This window comes from Nuphar pumila, chromosome 10 (genome assembly GCF_984573655.1).
Source record: "Nuphar pumila chromosome 10, dmNupPumi1.hap1.1, whole genome shotgun sequence".
NCBI lineage: Eukaryota > Viridiplantae > Streptophyta > Magnoliopsida > Nymphaeales > Nymphaeaceae > Nuphar > Nuphar pumila.
This window is the reverse complement of record NC_143258.1, coordinates 99,436,292-99,456,709: the sequence shown is the minus strand read 5'-3', so window position 1 is coordinate 99,456,709 and position 20,418 is coordinate 99,436,292. Positions and strand designations below refer to the sequence as shown.

Here is a 20,418-nt window from a genome sequence, read left to right as displayed (position 1 = left end):
TTATTGTACAGTAATATGCCATACATGAGGACCGATCCATTTGGTACACAGGATTATCCTTGTGTACAACCTGTATACTCGACAATATAAGGTCCAGTACAGAGGTGGTATGAAATTTTGGAAACCTTAACTTAGGTTACCACCAAATTTACAACAGAACTCTTATTTTAAATCTTTACTTCAGCTTGCTGGGAACACGTAAACAATAGAACACGATGAATGCCCAAGGCACATGCTCCATGTGTCTACGGCCCAATTATGTATAACCATGTGGATTTAGAACCTGTTCGAAAGGAAGGACAGGTAAATATGAAATCCAATACATGACTTCCAGATGAGGTTTGCTTTTGTTGTTTCCCTTTTGGGCATTGAATTCTTGAATAGGAGTCCAGGTGTTTATTTAAAATGTTGCCTATTGGTTTAACAAGAAGTGTGTGATTATATGTTGACTGATATGAATCAGTTTGTACCAGTCCTAAAACTGGTCCGGATTTAATGGATTTTATTTGTGTATGATCAAAATACTGATATGAACAAAGGAAAATTTTTGGAACCTAGTAAATGTCAATGCTTACACTTCTGCATAGTAAATATGTAAATGTTGTTTTGCTTTTCTTAATACTAGTTGTGAAATCTGGAATGTACGCATGTCTCGGTTATTGATGTTTCTTCTTGAGCATGTATGCTCGATGAATATGTGAAACTTTACATGTACACTCACACACTCAAAAGAAATGTGCATTGGTTAATACACGTTAATGATGTAGGTACCACACATAGTGAAAATGCATATGAATAAGTAATGACATGCATATGTTTGGGTTTATGATTGCATGAGTGCACATGCTTTTGACACTTTGGCCTAGTGTTTTGAATGAAACACTACTTTGGTTTTATAATGTGATGCACCAATGGTTTAATTGGACCATCATCGACCTAGAGAGCCGTGGGTTTGGTTTCCTTTCACATATGTTTTTAACTGCATCACTTAAACCACATAAGATGGTTTGACACATTACTATACTGTTCTAGTTGTTTATATGGGCTGAAGTCCCGTAAGGGTCCCCGCAAGGGAGGATGTGGATTTTCACTTTACTTTTGCATATGGTGTTGCAAACTTATAGAATTGACTTAAATAAAAATATAATGAATAAGAACAGTGTAATATACATTCTAGGATATCTCATCTGGAGTATGAGAATCTTAAAAATCTAGTCTTGAGGAGACTGTGAGGATACAAAAACTCTGTGTGTTGTAATTTTGTCCCCTGAACCCGATATTGAAGTTCTTTCTCCTGGTCATGGTTTTAGGGAGAGTCCGCCACTTTACCCGGGAGTGGTGTGTTTGACACAACTGTTGTTTATGGCACCATAAAAGTGGCACATGTGAGCATGGGGTGTCTATTGTATCCCCGACATTAGATGTGGAGGTCTAATGTTCCGAACGTGATTTAGTCGATGGCTAAGTTGGAACCCAGTAATAAAATACAAATTGTGTGCTAAGCTACCTTAGGAACCTACTTGACCTCGGGGATTGTACATTTTTGGTGTATCCACGGGCAACGGTAATTAAAAAGAGAAACTTAAAGTTTTATGCATTTAATAGGGTATGCATATGGAAAGATGAAACTTAAATGAAAGATAACAAAAAAGAATCATGCATTGCACATAATCATGCATTTTCCTGCTATGCACTAGATCATGCATAATTGAATTATTTTATAAGTCATGATAGAATGGTGGGTGTATTGTTATTTATTTCCTAAAAAGCGTGCTGAAAGATCTTGTTACTTAGTTCTTGTATATGCTCACGCCTTACTGTTTCTTCCTGCCTAACATATGAAACTGGTTGCATGTATGACTAATTAAATTCTGAAAATTTTTATATTTGCACTCACTCAAATCATTACATGAAATCTTATCCATGTTCTTTGTCTCACCTGGTTTCATTAGAAGTAGATATGCTCAGAATTTTGGTTCTAACACTCTACTTTGTTGGTTTTTCACAGGAAATGGTAAACAATGAGGTTGAACTGACTACTAAGAATGGATGAGAGTCATACTTGAGCTTGACAACTTTAGCAGGGGACAGAGTGGCTCTTTCATTTTTTTCAGTTCTTCTTGCTTTTTCAGTTGTTGCTTTATTTTCAGTCGAATAAAACATTGTCTCTACAATTTACTCTTACTCATAAATAAAGAAATTGTTTTGGTTCGTATGGATGATGGTTGTAAGTTCGTTTGTGGTGTTTGGGCTATCCAATGAAAATCGAAACTGTGAGGACCCCGGATCTCTGGGAAGGTTTTCGCATTAATTGAAAAAAAAATATTTCGCATTTTCAAAGGGTATAATTTGGGGTCATTACACACAAACTATGAAGAGTTTTTAGGAACGGTTTATAGGATTTAAAAGGTGACCGAAAGAGTACTTTTGACAGAAAATTTGGACCCAAACTCAGTCCTGCTCAACCGGACCCTTAACTAGGAATAAGCTGGTTGGTTGCACGAAGCATAGGATTTCGATTACGATATGTCAAATATGCTGACATGATAATTATCGTAGGATATGCAAATATACATTTTGATATTGTGTTGATGCATATCCCAATGCTGGACAAAGCATATCAGTGGATATTCTTTTAATGCATGCCACTGACTGGATGTTAATGCTTTTCACTAGAATATGTAAATGCGACTGCAAATGTGTGATATGCTATGGTATGAGTTATATTCAATGCCTAACCTGAATGTACGAATAAATGATATTGCTTTATAATTCCTATGCTTGGCATGGATGTGAAAATGATATTGAAATCATTAGGGTGCAAAAAAAATAGAAACACGTAACCTTGAGATAGAATAACTCTATTTATATATAAATAACAATAAAATTAATATAATAAAAAATCAAATACAAATATTAATTCTATTGGTGCTTACAATGAGAGGGTAAGTGATACTTTTTGTTACATGAAACTCGCTTCTTCTCAATCACAAAGATAAACAAACCTTCATAGTAGCCGCAGGGCAGTATGTGTGTAACTCTTGAGTGAAATTTGATATATTAGGTTGGTGGTGTTAGGACTTATGTTTCAACGATGGTCGTCCATCACCCGACATTGGATAAAGGTGTACAACTAGGTTAATAAGCCATAAGTTGTCTGAATTTACTTCTGAGTCTTGCCCTGATCCAGGACTCTGATCTATGTTAGTACCCACAAAATTTGGATATCAAAATAATAATTGAATGCACATTTAATTAGTTATTGCATGCACCACTTAAGAAAGAAAACCTAAATAAAAGACGTTTAAGTCAACCATGCATGAATGAGCTATTTAGTTCACGTTAGTAAGTACATGCATTTTAACTAGTCATGCATAATTTTGATAATTGCTTCTGAATCAAATTGTGGTTTGTGCTAATGTTTGAATCATGATTCGGCCTGCCTAATTGTGTAGTAATTACTCATGATTGAATTAATGTGTGTATCATGCTTATTTGATTCTAGGTGCATCTGTTGTGTTTTAGTACTATATATTGAGTCTGATAATAAATATTACATGTAGGTAATGATTGAGGGGCCTTGCGATGACAGGTTTTCTTTCTTGGGCACTCTTTTGATTGAACTATATGTGTTTGTCATTGACTCTGATATTATTTTTAAATGGCTGAGACTGAATTTATTTTTATATGATTGACAATTTTACTTTAATTCAATTGTAAATATTGATTGTTTTGTAACCCGCCCAATCTATTTAACTGAACTTATTAGTAAATGATTTTCACTATGATTTTTAAAATCATTCAAAAACAAGTTTTAGTTCAATGGTCATCTTTTTTTGAAACTAGTTTTAAGAAGTTATTAAACGTCGGTGCATGCACAAGCCGACTTCTTAGAGATTCATTCGACTAATACAATACCATAGATAAGATTCTACATCGAATTACATATTTAAAAAAAAAATTAATGATTTTTGGGTTAAAATTTTAGGGCCTTATATTTTTTGTTCTAATTCAAAACAAGAAAGTTATAGGCTTGTGTTTCATCTTTTTAACGACTATAAATGTGGCCTGTGTTGCTTGTGCATGCCTATAAATGTGGCCTATACATTGTTGCTTTATTGGGACAGAAAAATGCCAGGACTAATACCTTCAACCCCAGCGCCTATGCTTGCATCAGTTTTATGCAAGGGTTTACTACCCACATGAGTTGAACCATGACTGCCCATCCGACGGCCAAACCCCGCTTCAACTAAGCTAACCCCTTTGGGTTAGTTGGTTCGGCTCGTCTACCGGTCCTATTTGTGCATACCGATAGGGTGCCCCCATAATCTCTTTTACAGTGAAAAGGCAAGAACAACCATATTCCCATCTAAGCTCTGCTTTTGCTGCACCAACAAAAGGGTGTAGAGAGAATGTGAGTATGGAGTAGGGATGTGCCAGGTTCGGTTGTTGCCAAATACCATATTCTGAATTGATTTAGGATTCTGATGGTGAAAAGCTCATACCAGATATGCTCTTTTTACATGTAAACAGATTCAGATATCTGTCAAATCAGGATATCTGTTGGTTTCGATAGCAAAAACTCGAAACCATACATGTATCTCAATATAATTGAACATGGTTTTTGCTTACCAAATAGAATTAAAGGATGTAGGATATAAGATAAAATCCGATTCATTGACATCCCTAATATGGAGCAAGGGATAACTCCCAAGCCAATTTGTTATGGGTTGATTTCATCCTCCCACCCATTCATGGACTCACAAAACTTCCCCAAACCACGGCCGCTGCGGCTAACTTGGTCAGCCAACGTCGGTTTCGTGGGAGGAGCAAACTTTCCCCCCACAGCTAAGGTCGACCGTTACACCCTTGCCACGTCCTCACCAAACACCCAATATCATAATGCCACGTGGTGAACCATGACATGGTCCCATTCTGTTCTATTGTTTATTTCTTTTTATCTATTATTGGCTTCGGCTAGTTGGTGGGGCCCGCCTCCTCCCCCCCCCTCTCCTTTTTCTTAAATTTGTTGAGATTTTTTTATTGCAAATTGTCTCTCGTTGATACCTCTGGTTTTTACGCCACTCCCAATCTCCCGTTCTTCCTACCTTGTATAAAAGGCCGATCGTCGTCGTCTCTCTCTCTCTCTCTCTCTCTCTCTCTATCTATATCGGCCTCACCGGAATTGCTCATGGCCGGAGACCCGGAGAAACGGACCGACTGCGCCTCGTTGTCTGCACCAACACAACAACCACCGGAGTGCAGCCTCTGTGGAGACATCGGTTTCCCGAAAGACCTCCTCCTCTGCCGGAATTGCGGGTTCAGGCTACAGCACTCGTGAGTTATCCTCCTCCATCATTTTCTTTAATCGATATCCCTTTGCCTCAGCTAATCAGAACGCCCATTTTTTTGATATTTACACGAAAAAACCCTTCATCAGGATCAGAGACCCAGCCGTGCTGGCTTTGCCGATCACTGTCCTGGCAGATTAAAACTCCGTGGGCTTACTCTTGCCCCCGTTTTTCTGCAATCGATCGTCAAAAAATTGGGAGATCTGTCAGAATCCCCCTTCTTGCTTCGGTTTTTTATTTTTCTTTCTCCTTGTTTTTGTGTGTGTGTGTCATGGGGGGTTGGCTGTTTCAGGTATTGCAGCAGGCTTTATCCCCAGATAGACATCGACCAGTGGAAGTGCGAGTGGTGCCTCCATGACGAGGAGAAGCGAGCGGGGAAGCGGCGCAAGGTCTTCGACTTCCTGCTGGAGATCGCTCAGTCCATACCGGCTGAGATCACCGATTTGGGAGGGTCCGCCGACGGGAAGCGCGGTGATCGGCGTAGAGACGGCGATACCCCTACCTCCGGAGAAAATCGGCCGGTCGGAAGCCTGAAATCCGGCGGCGTTAAGATGTCGGCGAGCCATCAGCACCAACACCAGAGGAAGCACAAGCCTCTGGATCGGTGGAGGAAGATGAACTGCAACTCCTCCTCCTCCTCCTCTTCCAAGGTCATCGGCCGTCGATACAAGCTCCTTGCTGACGTTCTGTGCTGAAAAAACTTTTTTTTTATTTTGTTTTTGTAATTTTCTGTCTGTGTTGTCTTTTGTAATTTTAGTCCTAGTGTCCATCAAGGAAGCAATCTGTGTGGACAAGCTCTTTTCCTTTCTCTGTAAATCAAAATCGAAGAAATGTGCTGCATTTTCCCCACGAATTAATTCGTCTTCGTATTTACAGATAGAGACCCCACTGGTGCCGGCAGAGATATATTCCGATACGCAGGTAGGAGTTTTTTATAAGGTTAAATACTGACGGTGTAAAATTTTCATAAATATTCAAGACTTAAAATCATGTTTTTTTTTATGAAAAAACATGATCAAACTGTTATTTCCTATCAAATCGATCATACCGAGCACATCTGCATGATCAGATTTGCTAAAAACAACCTGAAAACCCTGGTTTGCTCGCAGTAGGCTGCATGCAGGCCTCTCTCTCTCTCTCTCTCTCTCTCTCTCTCTCTCTCTCTATATATATATATATATATATATATATATATATATATATATATATATATATATATATATATATATATATATAGAGAGAGAGAGAGAGAGAGAGAGAGAGAGAGAGAGAGAGAGAGAGAGAGAGAGAGAGAGAGGAACAAATGTATGAACCAAGCATTTTCAACACTTTTTTTTGCAAAACCAACAATGTAGATATGTTCCCCATGGTGAATTTGCTACTGTTTTGCGTTCAACTTTAGTTTGAACCAAGATTTTTATAAGTTTGTTTTGCGTTTTTGTTTTAAATCTGACAATTAAGATTTGATCTACATACTTGGTTTTACAGGAGATAATCAATTACCATATATAAACAATTTTTTTCAATGCTTGAAAATCAACAGTTCAAAATTTTTATATATATTCAAGCATAAAAAAACATATGTTTTCATGCAAACAAAAAAAAATCCAACCGATTCCTAACAGACGGATGATGCCAAAACACATCCGCAAGACTTGTGGACAGAACGATCACAAGGGAGCATTCAGAATCTCGCGTTCGTGTGAGAGATGATCTCAGCAATTTAGATTGCAAGAGAGAAGCAGATGGTTTTGTTGAAAAGCGCAACCACAGGTATATCGTGCGAGAATATTTTTGCAATTAGAAATAAGTTGAACAGCAGACAAACAGAAGAGAAGCAAAAGCTCACGCTGCGGATACGCTAAAAGGTCTAGGGAGAAAACGGAAAAGAAGGAAAAAGAAGAATAAAGAAAACGAAAAAGACGCGAAACACTTGCGGAACGGAAGGGATCAGCACGAACTGCAGGGTTTTTTTCATTGTGGCATAAGCCCTGTGGGCAGGGGTCTAGCCTCAAAGTTTTAGGCCATGGCAGGCTGAGCCAGCGCGACTAGGTCTTCATGCCGGGTGCAGTTTATTCGGGTTATAAATAAAAAATTATATATTTTTTCTTTTGGGGTTTTCTTTACTACTAAGAAAGGAACAAGAGAAGGGGACGGGATGATACAATCAGAATTTTTGGAAGCCTGGGCAGGCTTCCTCTAGCAAATCCTTGACTTTTCTTTTACAATGAAAGGCTAAAAAAACCACTTTCAAAATCAGAGACCTAGTCACGCTGGTCTTGGCCAGAATTCTGGTGGCCTCAAATCGCAATGTACTCCTTTTAGCTCTTAGAAAGAGCCACCATGCTACTGTAATTGGGAATAATAGGTTGGGCAAGCTGAATATGAATAACAGGTTCTCTACTGAACTCGTATAAGATTGTTAGGTAGTAAGAAATATATTTTAGATATATAAATATTTGAAATATTATTTCTTCCTGCTATCAAAGAGCTTATTTTTTCTCTGAATAAGCCGGTTTGAACACTTCAACCTTGTAATTTATCAGCCTTACATACTCAACCTTGTGAAAGGGGGTGCTAGGAAGAACGATCATGCACTCTTATATGCTTCATCTAAAAGATTTACAAGCTACGTCGAATTATCTGGATGGTTCAAATCTAGGATGAGTCTAAACCACCTTCTTCTCCTCTCCATTTAACCTTTTTTAGTTGGAACTGAGAGAGAGAGAGAGAGAGAGAGAGAGAGAGAGAGAGTTGAAGATAATAGACAAACAGAAATAGAACTCTTAGAGCAGACTCAACCGCTTATCACGTCATTCTACACCTTAACACGACTAACATCATGCTTTCCGAGAAGCTTAAGGGAAAAAGCAAGTCATTCTTTTTCGCTTGCTTTCCCGCAGGGTCTTGACTATTAATTTGTATCAGAAGAAGTTATAAGAACAGCGTCTTGAGACCGCAGTTGTCTCTCCTACAATTGAGACGTTCGCTAAACGTTCACTCTTTAATCATGACCGCGGGGTGATTGTGAAGGCGTTGAGTTGAAGACTCTGGATTAAACGGCTGGTGGCTTAAGTCAGAGTGGTGGTGGTGCTCCACCTGAGGTTTTCTTAGGCTTAGGCAAAGTTTTCCATCGTAAAAAAAAAAAAAATTTATTTATGAGAGAGAGAGGAATTGTGGGTGAGCAAGTTTAGACGTCAACGGCACAGCTTGGGATCTGATGCGGGGCGTGGGCCACCAGAATCATGTTTCTCATGCCGTGCACAGATTTCTCGAGAAAAAGGAGCCAAGGAATTGAATGGCCATTGCGTTTTCACCACATCACGAATGGGACTGTTGAGGGCGACAGATACCGGCGAGGCCAGAAGACGAAACCCACGACCATGCCATGCCATTTGCGTTTGGATCCGGTGCAATCACATAGCACATTTTTCATGTGCGGCTTCATGTTTTTTTTTTTAATACAGACTGTCTTTGGGACCAACAGCAGCGGGTGGGGGTGTTCAAGTGCAGCAGCACATTTTAAATGTGCAATGTGATTGCACCTGATCTTTATTCATACCCCAAGCCCAGTCCATATTATGAGTAAATGTTCCTTCCTTACACCTTTCCTTTTCTGCCCAGTCTATTTCTCATTAAATGGTTGCATTACCTTTATTTGTTTGTTGCCTTTTAACTCCTCAACCACCTACCTACCTCTCTCTCTCTCACTCTTTTGCCTTGAATCGGCCATTTTAGAAGAGCAGATTCTGTGCTCAGGGTCATTGTCTTGCACTTACCCCTTGCCCCCGGAGAGTCACTACCCTTCTGCTTGCGCAAGAAGTGACACCCATATAATTTGAACCTAAACTACTAGGTCTTTATCCCACTATGACAAATCTCTTTGAAACTAGGGATTGCAGTGGACGGGAGGAAAACGAGGCTGCACCCCACCTCACCCCGTTTGGACTGGGGATGGAGGACATGAAATGAGGATGAAGGCGGGGATGAAGGTTAAAATCAAAACCCGTGCCGGGATGGAGGCGGGGATGGATTTACCTTTCCCCCGCCCCGTCCCCATCCCAATCCCCGCCTTGCCTAGATCCGAATCCAAATATGAATATGCTTAAGTCAGATCTGATTAGGTCGGACCATGTATTGCCTAGATCCTGCTTAGACTCTGGTCCGTTTATATCGCTAGACGAGTACTTCATTGAGTATTTGACTCGAGCATCGGAACATGCCCAAATCTGAACCCGTTTAGTTGGATTGAATAGATAAAAGACATCCAACTAATTAATAGTCGGATCTGGACTCAATATTGCATCCGAGTCCGAGTCCAAATTTAACTAAGATCTGGGTCGGATTAAAATACGAATCCAATAAATATATATATATATATATATATATATATATATATATATATATATATATATATATATATATATATATATATATATATATATAGTGTCTGATTTAAGACTGCTGCTAAACAGTCTTTTTTACTCGGACGCGTGCGTTGGACACTCAGGTGCATGCATTTTTGTTAAGCATTAATGGATTAAGCAGTTACCTCTCTCTCTCTCTCTCTCTCTCTCTCTCTCTCTCTCTCTCTCTCTCTCCACACACATATATATAATAGAGAGAGAACAGGAACCCTCACCGAGGACCAAGTCACGGCCCGCGTCTTTTCAAGGTAAATCCTGGTGGAGTCACAGACATCCGTCCTTATGGAACCCACTAGCTAAAGGCACCCACATAACCATATATTAGATATTTGATATTACTAGTATTATTTGTAATATTAAACTGATTTACAAAAGGCAACCTAACTTTTGCAAAAAGCTGCTGAACATTTTAAGTTATTACATACTGCCTACTTCAGATGCTTTCATTTCAAATGCAAGCCTAAAGCATAATTAAAATGATATATATATATATATATATATATATATATATATATATATATATATATATATATATATATATATATATATATATATATATATATATATATATATATATATATATATATATATATATATATATATATATATATATATTAATTAAAACAACTCTTATGTATCGGAGAATCAATTTGGTTTTATACCTGAAAGATCAACTATGGAAGCTATATATCTTCTTAGACAACTTATTGAGAGAAATAAAGAGAGGAACAAAGATTTGCATATGATTTTTATTGATTTGGAGAAGACATACGATAGAGTACCTAGGGACGTTCTCTGGTGGACAATGATGAAGAAATATGTTTCTTTCAAGTACATTAGTATAATTAAAGATATGTATGAAGAAGTAGTAACCAATGTCCGCACTTGTGGAAGGGTGACAACCAATTTTTCTATAACAGTTGGGTTACATCAAGGATCTGCTTTAAGCCCTTTCCTATTTGTTATAGTGATGGATGAGCTTACGAGATCAATTCAAGAAAATGTGCCGTAGTGTATGTTGTTTGCTGATGATATTGTTTTGATTGATGAGTCTAAAGCTGGGGTTAATGCTAAGTTAGAATTATGGAAACAGACATTGCAAGCAAGAGGTTTTAAGTTGAGTAAGAGTAATACAGAATACATGGAATGTCGATTTAGTAAGCAACGAAGTAGTGATGGGAGTGTAGTGAAGCTTTGTGAGCAAGAAATACCGGTAGATGATTGTTTCAAATATTTAGGATCTATCATTCAAAAGTATGGAAAAATTGATGGAGATGTAAATCATAGGATAAAGGTTGGGTGGATGAAATGGAAAAGTGCAACTGGAGTGCTGTGCGATCGTAGAATGCCTTTGCGGTTGAAGGGAAAGTTTTATAGGACGACTATTAGGCTCGCTTTACTATATGGTACGGAATGTTGGGCTGCCAAGAGACATCATATTCAAAAAAATGACTGTAGCTGAGATGTGTATGCTGAGATGGATGTATGAAAATACAATAAAAAATGAGATTCAAAACGAGGAGATACGTAAGAAGGTAGGCATTGCATCCATTGAAAATAAGATGAGAGAGAATCGTTTACGGTGGTTTGGACATATTCGGCGAAGGCCTAATGATGCTCCAATTAGAAGGATGGAGAAATGAGAAAATATATTAATTAAAAGAGGTCGGGGTAGGCCTAAGAAGATATGGATGGAGGTGATAGGAAAGGATATGAATGCTTTGAACCCCACTCAGGACATGGCATTGGATAGAAATGATAGGAGGAAAAGAATTCACGTGGAAGACCCAGAATGATTTTCTTTTTTGGTTCATATCGCAGACCCTAATTGTTTTGGGATGAAGGCGTAGTTGTTGTAACTCATCTTATGTAACCTTGTAGCCTTTTGTTTTTAAATAAATCAGCAATGAGGGGATTTACTCACTTTTTTTTACTAATTATCACTTGAATGATTTTAGGACAAAGCATGTCTTTGAAATATAAATTATAAAAAACAGACAGCTATATGTAATTATACTTTCGGTAAATAGATGATAATCAAGTGTGCAGCTCGAGAGAGGGGGAATAAGGTGCAATGCCATTGCACAAAAAATGTGCTTCTCCAAGAAATGGGATTCATTTTTTTTTTTGAACTTGTGAGTTGAACTGATGAAGAAACTGCCCCAAAGTGAAGGCTTAGTCGTGTTGGACTTAGCCTGCCCTAGGTATGATCACTATCTCAGTAGGGTAAAACTTTTTTGTGTCGAAACATTAAAATAATATTAAGTTTTTTATTTTTAAGCATTTTTTATATTTATTAAAAACTAGCTGATTCAGGTTAGTATCGTATCGACTTTCTGCCGGTACGAGCCGATTCATGGAGATACTAACAACATTGATGTGGGCTTAATACAATGGAGGTGATCCCATGGGAATGGAACCTCGAATCCCCCGTCCTAGGACCCTTCCCACTGTGCCAAGCCCCTCTGGGGCAAGGGAACTTCTTTCTCACTGAGGGTGAAACGAACACCTTGTGTTGATTCAAGGGGCAGGACCCGCATACTAAATGGTGGAATGCCGTTTTTTCATTAAGCTCGTGTCACATCTCCTAGCTCAACTTTTTTTTTTAAAGGCAAGCTGGGGTTAGTCAGACTCCTACCAGTAATACAACTATTCCATTGGGTTTTGAACCTGCAACCTTCCAAAACAAGGTGACGTGCACTAGCTACTCCTACCAGACAAGCGAAGCCCCCCCTTGGTTCTTCTCGCCACCTTTTCCCCTTTATAAAACTTAGCTATTTTGACCTAGTAACGAAAAACTTAGTCACTATTATCTAGTACTTTTATAAAACTCATTACGTTCACTTTGAGGTACTTTTATAAAACATAGATTATTGTGGAGTGGAAGGGCCAATATTTTTTTTTTTTTTTGGATAATCCAAGGGAAACCCCATCATATATCGCACATTGGCTGGTTTCCGGTTGGTAAAACCCTCGAGATCTCCCCTGACCACCAAAGAGTACACCTAGCTTCAACCTTGCGGCAAGGGATGCCACCCGTGGGTTTTGAACTTGTGACATCCTATCAACTTGGTGACATTTAAAAGCCACCCTATGAGGGAAGCCCCTGTGAGCATGAAAGAGATGATTTGATGAGTCATACTCGCAAGATTTTGGAAGGGAGAGGAAGCATGATCCATGAGGATATTCAATTGATGGATTCTTCATCAGGTATAGGCTCAAAGTTAGTAGGGCCCAGTGTAAAGCTAATTTTGTGGCTACAAACGACTGTAAAGCAGGGAACTATTGTGTATAAATCACTTTTTTTCTGTTTGCTACAAACTTTTGCATGTACAAATTCTTGATTGTATAGCTATGAGCACGCTAGCCAACTGTGCCACCACTCCAGGTGGTTGTGAGGGTGTTGAGATGAAGACACCAGATCAAACCCTGTTGGCGCGCAGGTTTGTTCGTAACTTTCAGAGGTGGGCTCAGTAAGGCAGGGTGGTCTTGGGGCCCTAACCAGGGTTTTTTTTTTGCTTGCTCGTTATAAATAAAAAATCTTAGTGATCACTATGAAACAGGTTGTTTTGATCCAAACAGTCCTCATAGATGAATCCTGCATGTTTAAAATAGTAGGTATTGGCTTTTCAATAATGTTTTTTATACAAAAATACGATTTTATGACAAAAAAGTATCACATATTGTGCACTTGATTTTTTAAGAGCTTATAAAACTGCTACTTGTCCCAATCAGCCCATCTAAGAGTTTATTCCTACTAAAAAGACATTTACATCATATCTATAAAGTAAGTTTCAAGAAAAATAACAAAAAATAAAAATGACAAACCTACAAAGGACTGTAAGCAAATATTCCCATCTAAGGACTAGATAAATTTGCTGAAATCAAATGTACCAGGCAGAGAGCTGATGCTTGATTGTATTTAGGGATGGCAGGAGACAAGGTCTCTACCCGGTCTCAAAATCCTGCCCTCCATCTCTGCACAAGTTTTCATTTTAATCTTTATCCATGCTTCAATCCCCGTTTTATGTCCTCCATTCTCGGTCCAAAAGGGGCGAGACCCCATTTCTCCTCGGTCCATTGCCATTCCTAAAGAAGGATTTGGACGAAGCGGGGCGGCGGAAAGCGTAAGTCCATCCTTGCTTCCATCCTCGCACGGGTTTTGATTTTAACCTCCATCCCCGGTCCAAACGGGATGAGGGGCAGGGCCCGGTTTCCTCTCGGTTCACTGCCATCCCTAATTGTATTGGGCTGTATTTGGTATAGCTTAGGTCTGATCACGAAGCCAGGTGTGACTGCCAGGCCTGATTGTATTGGCTTGTGTTTTGCTGGAAGGAGGATCATGTGCAATCACATTGCACACAAAATGTGTGTGTGCCGTTGCACTTGGCAACCCTTCATCTGCTGTTGGGCCCCATAACTGGCGGAGATGGAGGGCAGCCAGGTGCAGCGACACATATAGTGTACAACGTCATTGCACCTGATCCTAGGAGGCTGTTGGTAAAACACAAGGGGGTGACAAGCGTTAAAGCCAAGATGCATGAGTGCACCACTGATTACACCTCAAAGGTGAGCATCAGTTGAGGCTCTGAGCGGATAGGGGTAGGGTTGTCAACAGGTCGGGTTTGGTTCGGACTCAGTTGGAATTAGAGGTGGACCTGATATTCGGGTATGGTATCAGGCTTGGACTCGGGTCTAATCGGGTCCATTATAAGAAAAATCATACCCGAACCCAATAAGAACTACATGAACCGGACCCATAAAACCATATTTTTTTATCATTTTTATATTGAAAAATTGTGTCTTAATCAGAACTAGCATTGGGTCTGGGTCTGGTATAAAATTTCACAAACTATACCTGGGTCCATGTAATCGGACCTTCAGGTCTGGGCCGTAATCGGGTCTTCTTATTTATCACCATACCCTAACCCTATAGGGTTTGGCTAAGGTCAGATCCGGGTAAACCCAGCCCATTGACACCCCTAGATAGGAGTGGCATGGAAGTTGGTCAAATTCTTGTGTACATCAAACTTTTGAGGGTTTTCAATTACCCCTGAAAGGTTTGCCACCGTTAATCAAATTTCCCAATTCATTAATTATCGGTAATTTGTCCTTCGGTTAGGGACCAAATGATCAAACATGTATGTTCTGGTGATCCAAAATCAATGGCTATGAAGGTACCAATTTTTTTTTACCAAAAAAAATATGTTTTTTCATCGAAAAACATGATCCAAGGGGCAGAACGAGAAATGAAACCTAAAATGTTCAGTTCTCATACATATAATAACATAAATAAGTTACAAAACCTAAGGCTCTGTTTGGAAACTAGTAGCTGGGATTAGAAGTGGTATTTCAGAAAGTGACAGCTGTCAAATCTTGGATTTGACAGCTACCACTGTCAATTCCATGCTTTAGTGTAATGCCACTTCCCATCCAAAATGCATTAACTCCCATCCCAGCTACCAGTTTCCAAACAGCCACCAGATGGTAGTTTGAGCTCCCACCAGTATGTGCATAAGAAGTTTGGCCATGCTTATAAACAATAGAAAACGGAACCAAATCAGGATTCAACATGTTGCATTTGTGCAAGCTACTAATGCATAAATTAGAACCATCAATGGGATAATCTTACCAGTTACAGAGATGGCTTGTTGCTGTCAAATGATTGTTATAAATAACTCTTGAAAATTATCGATTGGGACAAACTTCCCAATCATGGATCATCTATTGGACATGTTCTCCCGCACAAAACTGAAAAGATAGACAAAATGGAGTCTTATTGTTCAATCCCTACAAAAGGACCACAATGAACACTTCTACCTCTTCAGGCAGGACCCAAAGAATAAAACAATGAAGAGAGAGAAAGAGAGGGGCCAATGGATTAGGGAACACCAAAGGATTGATACCAAGGTTTTCTTATATGAGAAGGGTTTATCTCAAAAATTATATGAACAAAGTGGTCACGAATAAATCATGTAACAAAGGTTCTTGATATTAACCATTATAGGTGTCATTTGCTTAACCTAAGTAAAACTTTCGAGGGTAATTGAAAACACTCAAAAGTTTGGTGTACACATGAATTAGACCAAAAGGCTTAGTGGGTATTTGAAAATTTTCATCTACTAAATTAGTTGTGGTTTAAATGTATTTTAACAGAGAAAATTGGGAATGCTATATGGGACTTGAGAGAGAGAGAGAGAGAGAGAGAGAGAGAGAGAGAGAGAGAGAGAGAGAGAGATTAATGATGTTGCAATTCTTCTAGAACCTCCATGACATTGGCTTTCTTTGTAATCCCCTATTACAAAAGATCCCACCTTATTAGCATTCCTTAATTGGGTTAACTGAATCAAACATTACAATACAAAATTTATATCCATTTAATCCATAGCCATCTAAATAAACTCACTGGACTTGACTCCACTGAAAAGCTACCTGACTTGACTGACTAGAACCAAAACTTAGCCATTCCATAACAATAGAATGAAGCAGCACTATGATTCAAAGTGCCAAGAAAGACCATTATGAGTTCTGAAGTTGCAGCACTATCTCCAACATGCATTACAAAGATGCAGGTTAATAGTGGTGATACATCTCGCGGTTATTGCCCTATTTCTCATCACTAACGACGAGAATTCTCACTGAAAAGTCACCGAAAAGAAATGACTTTTGTTGAATAATGATGACCATATTTATAGCTCACCATTAAAGGGTGAAACTGGGAACACTAAGAAAGGTGTGATAATTTTAAACAGCGAAATTGTTTTAACGGTGAGATAGTTGGCTCACCAATATAGGCTACCTATAGATTATAACAGTGAGCTACTATTCTTGCTGTTATAAGCTATAACGACAAGATATCTACTCTCCGTTATAAGCTATACAAAGAGAATTAACTCACCGATATATGCTATAACGACGAGACAGGGATCTCACCGTTATAAGCTATAAACCTACAAACAAAAAAACAAAAAATAGTTTTTAGATCTTTTTTTGTTTTCAACAAAAAGATTCAGCAATACAAATTGAAGCATATCATATTTAAAAACATTATCAAACTGAACAGTGGGCATATCTTAAGAGTCACACATGGATGCGGCACAGCCAAACCAAAGGCTGCAACAAAAGTAACTGCAGATACAGCAATAGCAGCAAATAAAAGGTGAAACTTCATAATAAATGCAAGACTAACCAATCAAATTACAATAAAGCAGGAACAGTAAGCAAAAAAAATTTGCTTAGCTCAAAAGAAACCAAAAGATGGGGAAATGACATATATAAATGAAGAAACATAAGCTTCCCATTAAATATGTTGGAAAAGGTAAAACAAGAAATGACAATATTGTACTGAGAATATAGTTCCTACATCTAATGTTTGCAACTTTGTATTCAGTGTCATTATGGGTTAATTTATAAAAAGGCGAAGCACATGCCTAGTTAGCAGCAAAACTGCAAACTAGAGAGCATATATATATATATATATATATATTCTGGAGATTGTGGTGCATTTCATTGCGACAACTAAAATGTAGTATAAAAACATGTAAAATTTATTAATAATGGCAAGATTTTTTTCTCACTGAAAAAGAGTGCCGCTATTGGCCGTCATCCTTGTAGTGATTCATCCCAGAAATTGCCCGAACACAAACTCTTTCAAAGATATTATGATCCATTTCAGGTCCTAAAAAAGTGGGCTAGTTGCCTATCGACTTGAGTTTTCCCCAAGTGTTGATTACTGAGTTGCTGATAGAACGGTCCGATGGGAATTCTGAAGAGGTGACATGGGAATTGGAAGTTGAGAGTCACCAAGTTTTCAGACTTTACACCTTGAGGACAAGATGCATTTTGAAGAGAAATGAGACTGCGATTCATGGATGCACTTTTGAAACATTCATGATTAGGTCAGTCAAGTCTAGTGGCTCATGGTCTTAGCCTATTGGGCTGGGTCCAAATAGGAGTTTTAAGGTTCTTTTGAACATGTAAGTACGGCATTTTGGGTATGTAAATAAGATCTTAGACAAATTAATCCACAAGGGATGGGTTGGGAAACAAGTCCGGACCCGTTAGGCATGTAGCCCAAATAGCTTGTAAGAAAATACTTTGATTCAACCATGGACGGGATGTTGACGCATGATAACATGGCTAGGCCTGCCTGGACGGTGATGACCCTTATTGATGTCCATCACATGGTTGTTCTCATGTGATCGGGAACGGATTTGGGTTGGATCCGTCCCATCTTTGCCGGCTGTCTTGCCTTTCTTGTATCAAGATTCCTCATCGCCCTAAGGTCCTTATCTAAACTACTTAAATAAAATTAGTTTTACTCTTTCCTCTAAAAAAACCGCTACGATCCAATGATCATATTATCACATTTTCTTTTGTCAGAAAAACGCAAATGAAAGGGTTGATTCCTATCAAATCGACTTTGTTGAACTCATCCGTGGTGTCAGATTTGAGCAAAACGACTTGCAACAAAGAGAACTCAGAAGGGGTATAACGTTAGGATCAGAAGTTGGGGATGACTGAATCCTGTTTCTATCCCCTAATCTTTCAAATATTACAGAGGATTCCCTGCCACAAATCTGAACATGAAATTGTCCGAAGGAGGCTTCTTATATGCCTGCTGGAATTCGTGTTTGTTGGTCATTTTCCCATGTCTCAGGGAATCCAGATTTCGTGAAAAAACGTGAACAATCAACTCAATGAAAATAATGAAAGCTAGCACCTGAATAATTATATTAGTTGAAGTTTTATACACTGCTCGCAGTGTATGCAATCTTAATATGAGCTGGTAGGATAGTAGCTCATTTGCCATATCAACAATTTGGCTACCATCTTACATGGGTGTTACATCATAATTCTACCAGCCTGCATGGTAGCTCGGAAAATTCTGCTCTCAATATTCTACTTTTCTATAACATCCCTCTCCCTCTCCTTCTCTCAGCCCTTAAAAACACAATAATGATCTTTCTCTTTTCCCACTAGACCTCGGACTTGATACCCTGCAAAATCTTGTAATTGATTTTTTCTGTTTTTGCAAAAATTCCATTTAAACGCCAAGCTACCGCCTTTGATTCCAAATATGGGCAACGCTTTTCTGAAGTTTCTGATGTGAGCCACACTTTTGCAAGAAACTGTCAAATAGAGACCTCAGTTTAGGGCTGGGAAACAAACCAAGCTGCTCATAGCTGGGTTCAGGTTGGGGTTGCAAAGAGCTTGTTCAAACTTGTAAAATAGGCTTGGCAAACTGACTATGAATAATAGGTACTCAGCCCGGCTCGTATGAACTAGTTAAGTAGTAAAAAAAAATATTTTAGATATATCTTACATCATATAGTTTATATAAAACAGATGATTGAACTATGTGGTTTGCAATTAAAGGTTTAGCGGTAAAATCTTATTACTGCCAGCTCTGAAACAATACATTTTTTTTAGTAATCCTATTTCTTCCCATGCTAAGACAATGTATTTTTTCTATAAACAAGCCAGCTCAAACTCGGCTCATTTAACTCGGGCTCATTATGAGCTTGAACTCGCCACAAGAATGAGCCAAGCTTGCTTGTCTAATTCAGCTCGTTTACCAGCCATAGGCCTCAGTTGAACATCCATGATCTTGGAGAATATGATTCCTTTTCAGTTTTCTGTATTATTCATTGAAATTAAAAATTCTCATTCATCATCTTTAAAAAAAAGGGGAATATTTTGAACTGTTGATTATCATGAATATTGTTAGTGTAATTTGACTTATTATTTAACTGGGGTTATTAAAAAATAAAAAAAGGTATACCTTCTGTCCACAAAACAGAAGCCCCTGTCAGAAAATTCAAATGCCCATTTTTAGAATTAGGGGTAAATATTCTCTAAAAAAAAGAATTAAGGCTAAATGGAAAGTTTCCTTTTTCCTTAAGCCCTGCTGATCCACGGCCTTTAACCATATTGTCCTATTCTTGAAAAAAAAAATCTTCATAACATCTATGAGAACTCCAAATTAGGAAAACAGTTATGCAAATTCCATAATACCTAACCAAGAATACACAACCAAATATATGGAAAATATATCAAATCAAAGCACGAAAGAGAGAGAGAGAGAGAGAGAGAGAGAGAGAGAGAGAGAGAGAGAGAGAGAGAGAGAGAAATTGTGTCAAGTTTTAACTCTATTTTATTTATTTATTTTTAGATAGGGAAGGGTCTCTCTCTCATCCCCACGGAGGAGGAGTCGGCGAGCGGTTAGCGATCAGTGGCCAGGACGTCGGCCCTTTCCTTCCAAGTTGCAACCTCAACCTCAAGCCTAAAAAGGAAAGACACCACAAGCCAGCCGAAACGGTGCACCGCTAGCTCTTCGCCGGGCTGTACCCGCAACTAACTGTCATAAATACTCCCACGCACACCTTGCGGCCCGAAGCTGGGTCGGTCCCTTCTTCTTCCTCTTCCCTCTGCGTTTCTGAGGGCGTGCATCACGACAACGAAAAGGAGGAGGAGGAAGAGGCCGGAAACCAAACACCCGGCCACCTCTGCTTGCCATGCCTTTCACGACGATATCGTGACTGGTTCCAAGCAGGTCCTTCTTCCTCTCTCCTACACACCTACGTGCATTGCCATCCATCCGCCTTATCATAGCGAGCTATATACTTGCTGCGGACAAG

At 38.8% G+C, this 20,418-nt stretch overlaps 1 protein-coding gene across 1 annotated transcript; it reads left to right on the top strand.

The window, feature by feature from the left end:
- The first annotated feature begins 5,080 nt into the window (after positions 1 to 5,080).
- Positions 5,081 to 6,202, top strand: LOC149827550 (uncharacterized). Its single transcript, XM_090018162.1, has 2 exons — positions 5,081 to 5,337; positions 5,644 to 6,202. Exons 1-2 carry the CDS (start codon positions 5,192 to 5,194, stop codon positions 6,044 to 6,046), a joined length of 549 nt encoding a protein of 182 aa, XP_089874288.1. The 5' UTR covers positions 5,081 to 5,191; the 3' UTR covers positions 6,047 to 6,202.
- Positions 6,203 to 20,418: the final 14,216 nt, after the last annotated feature.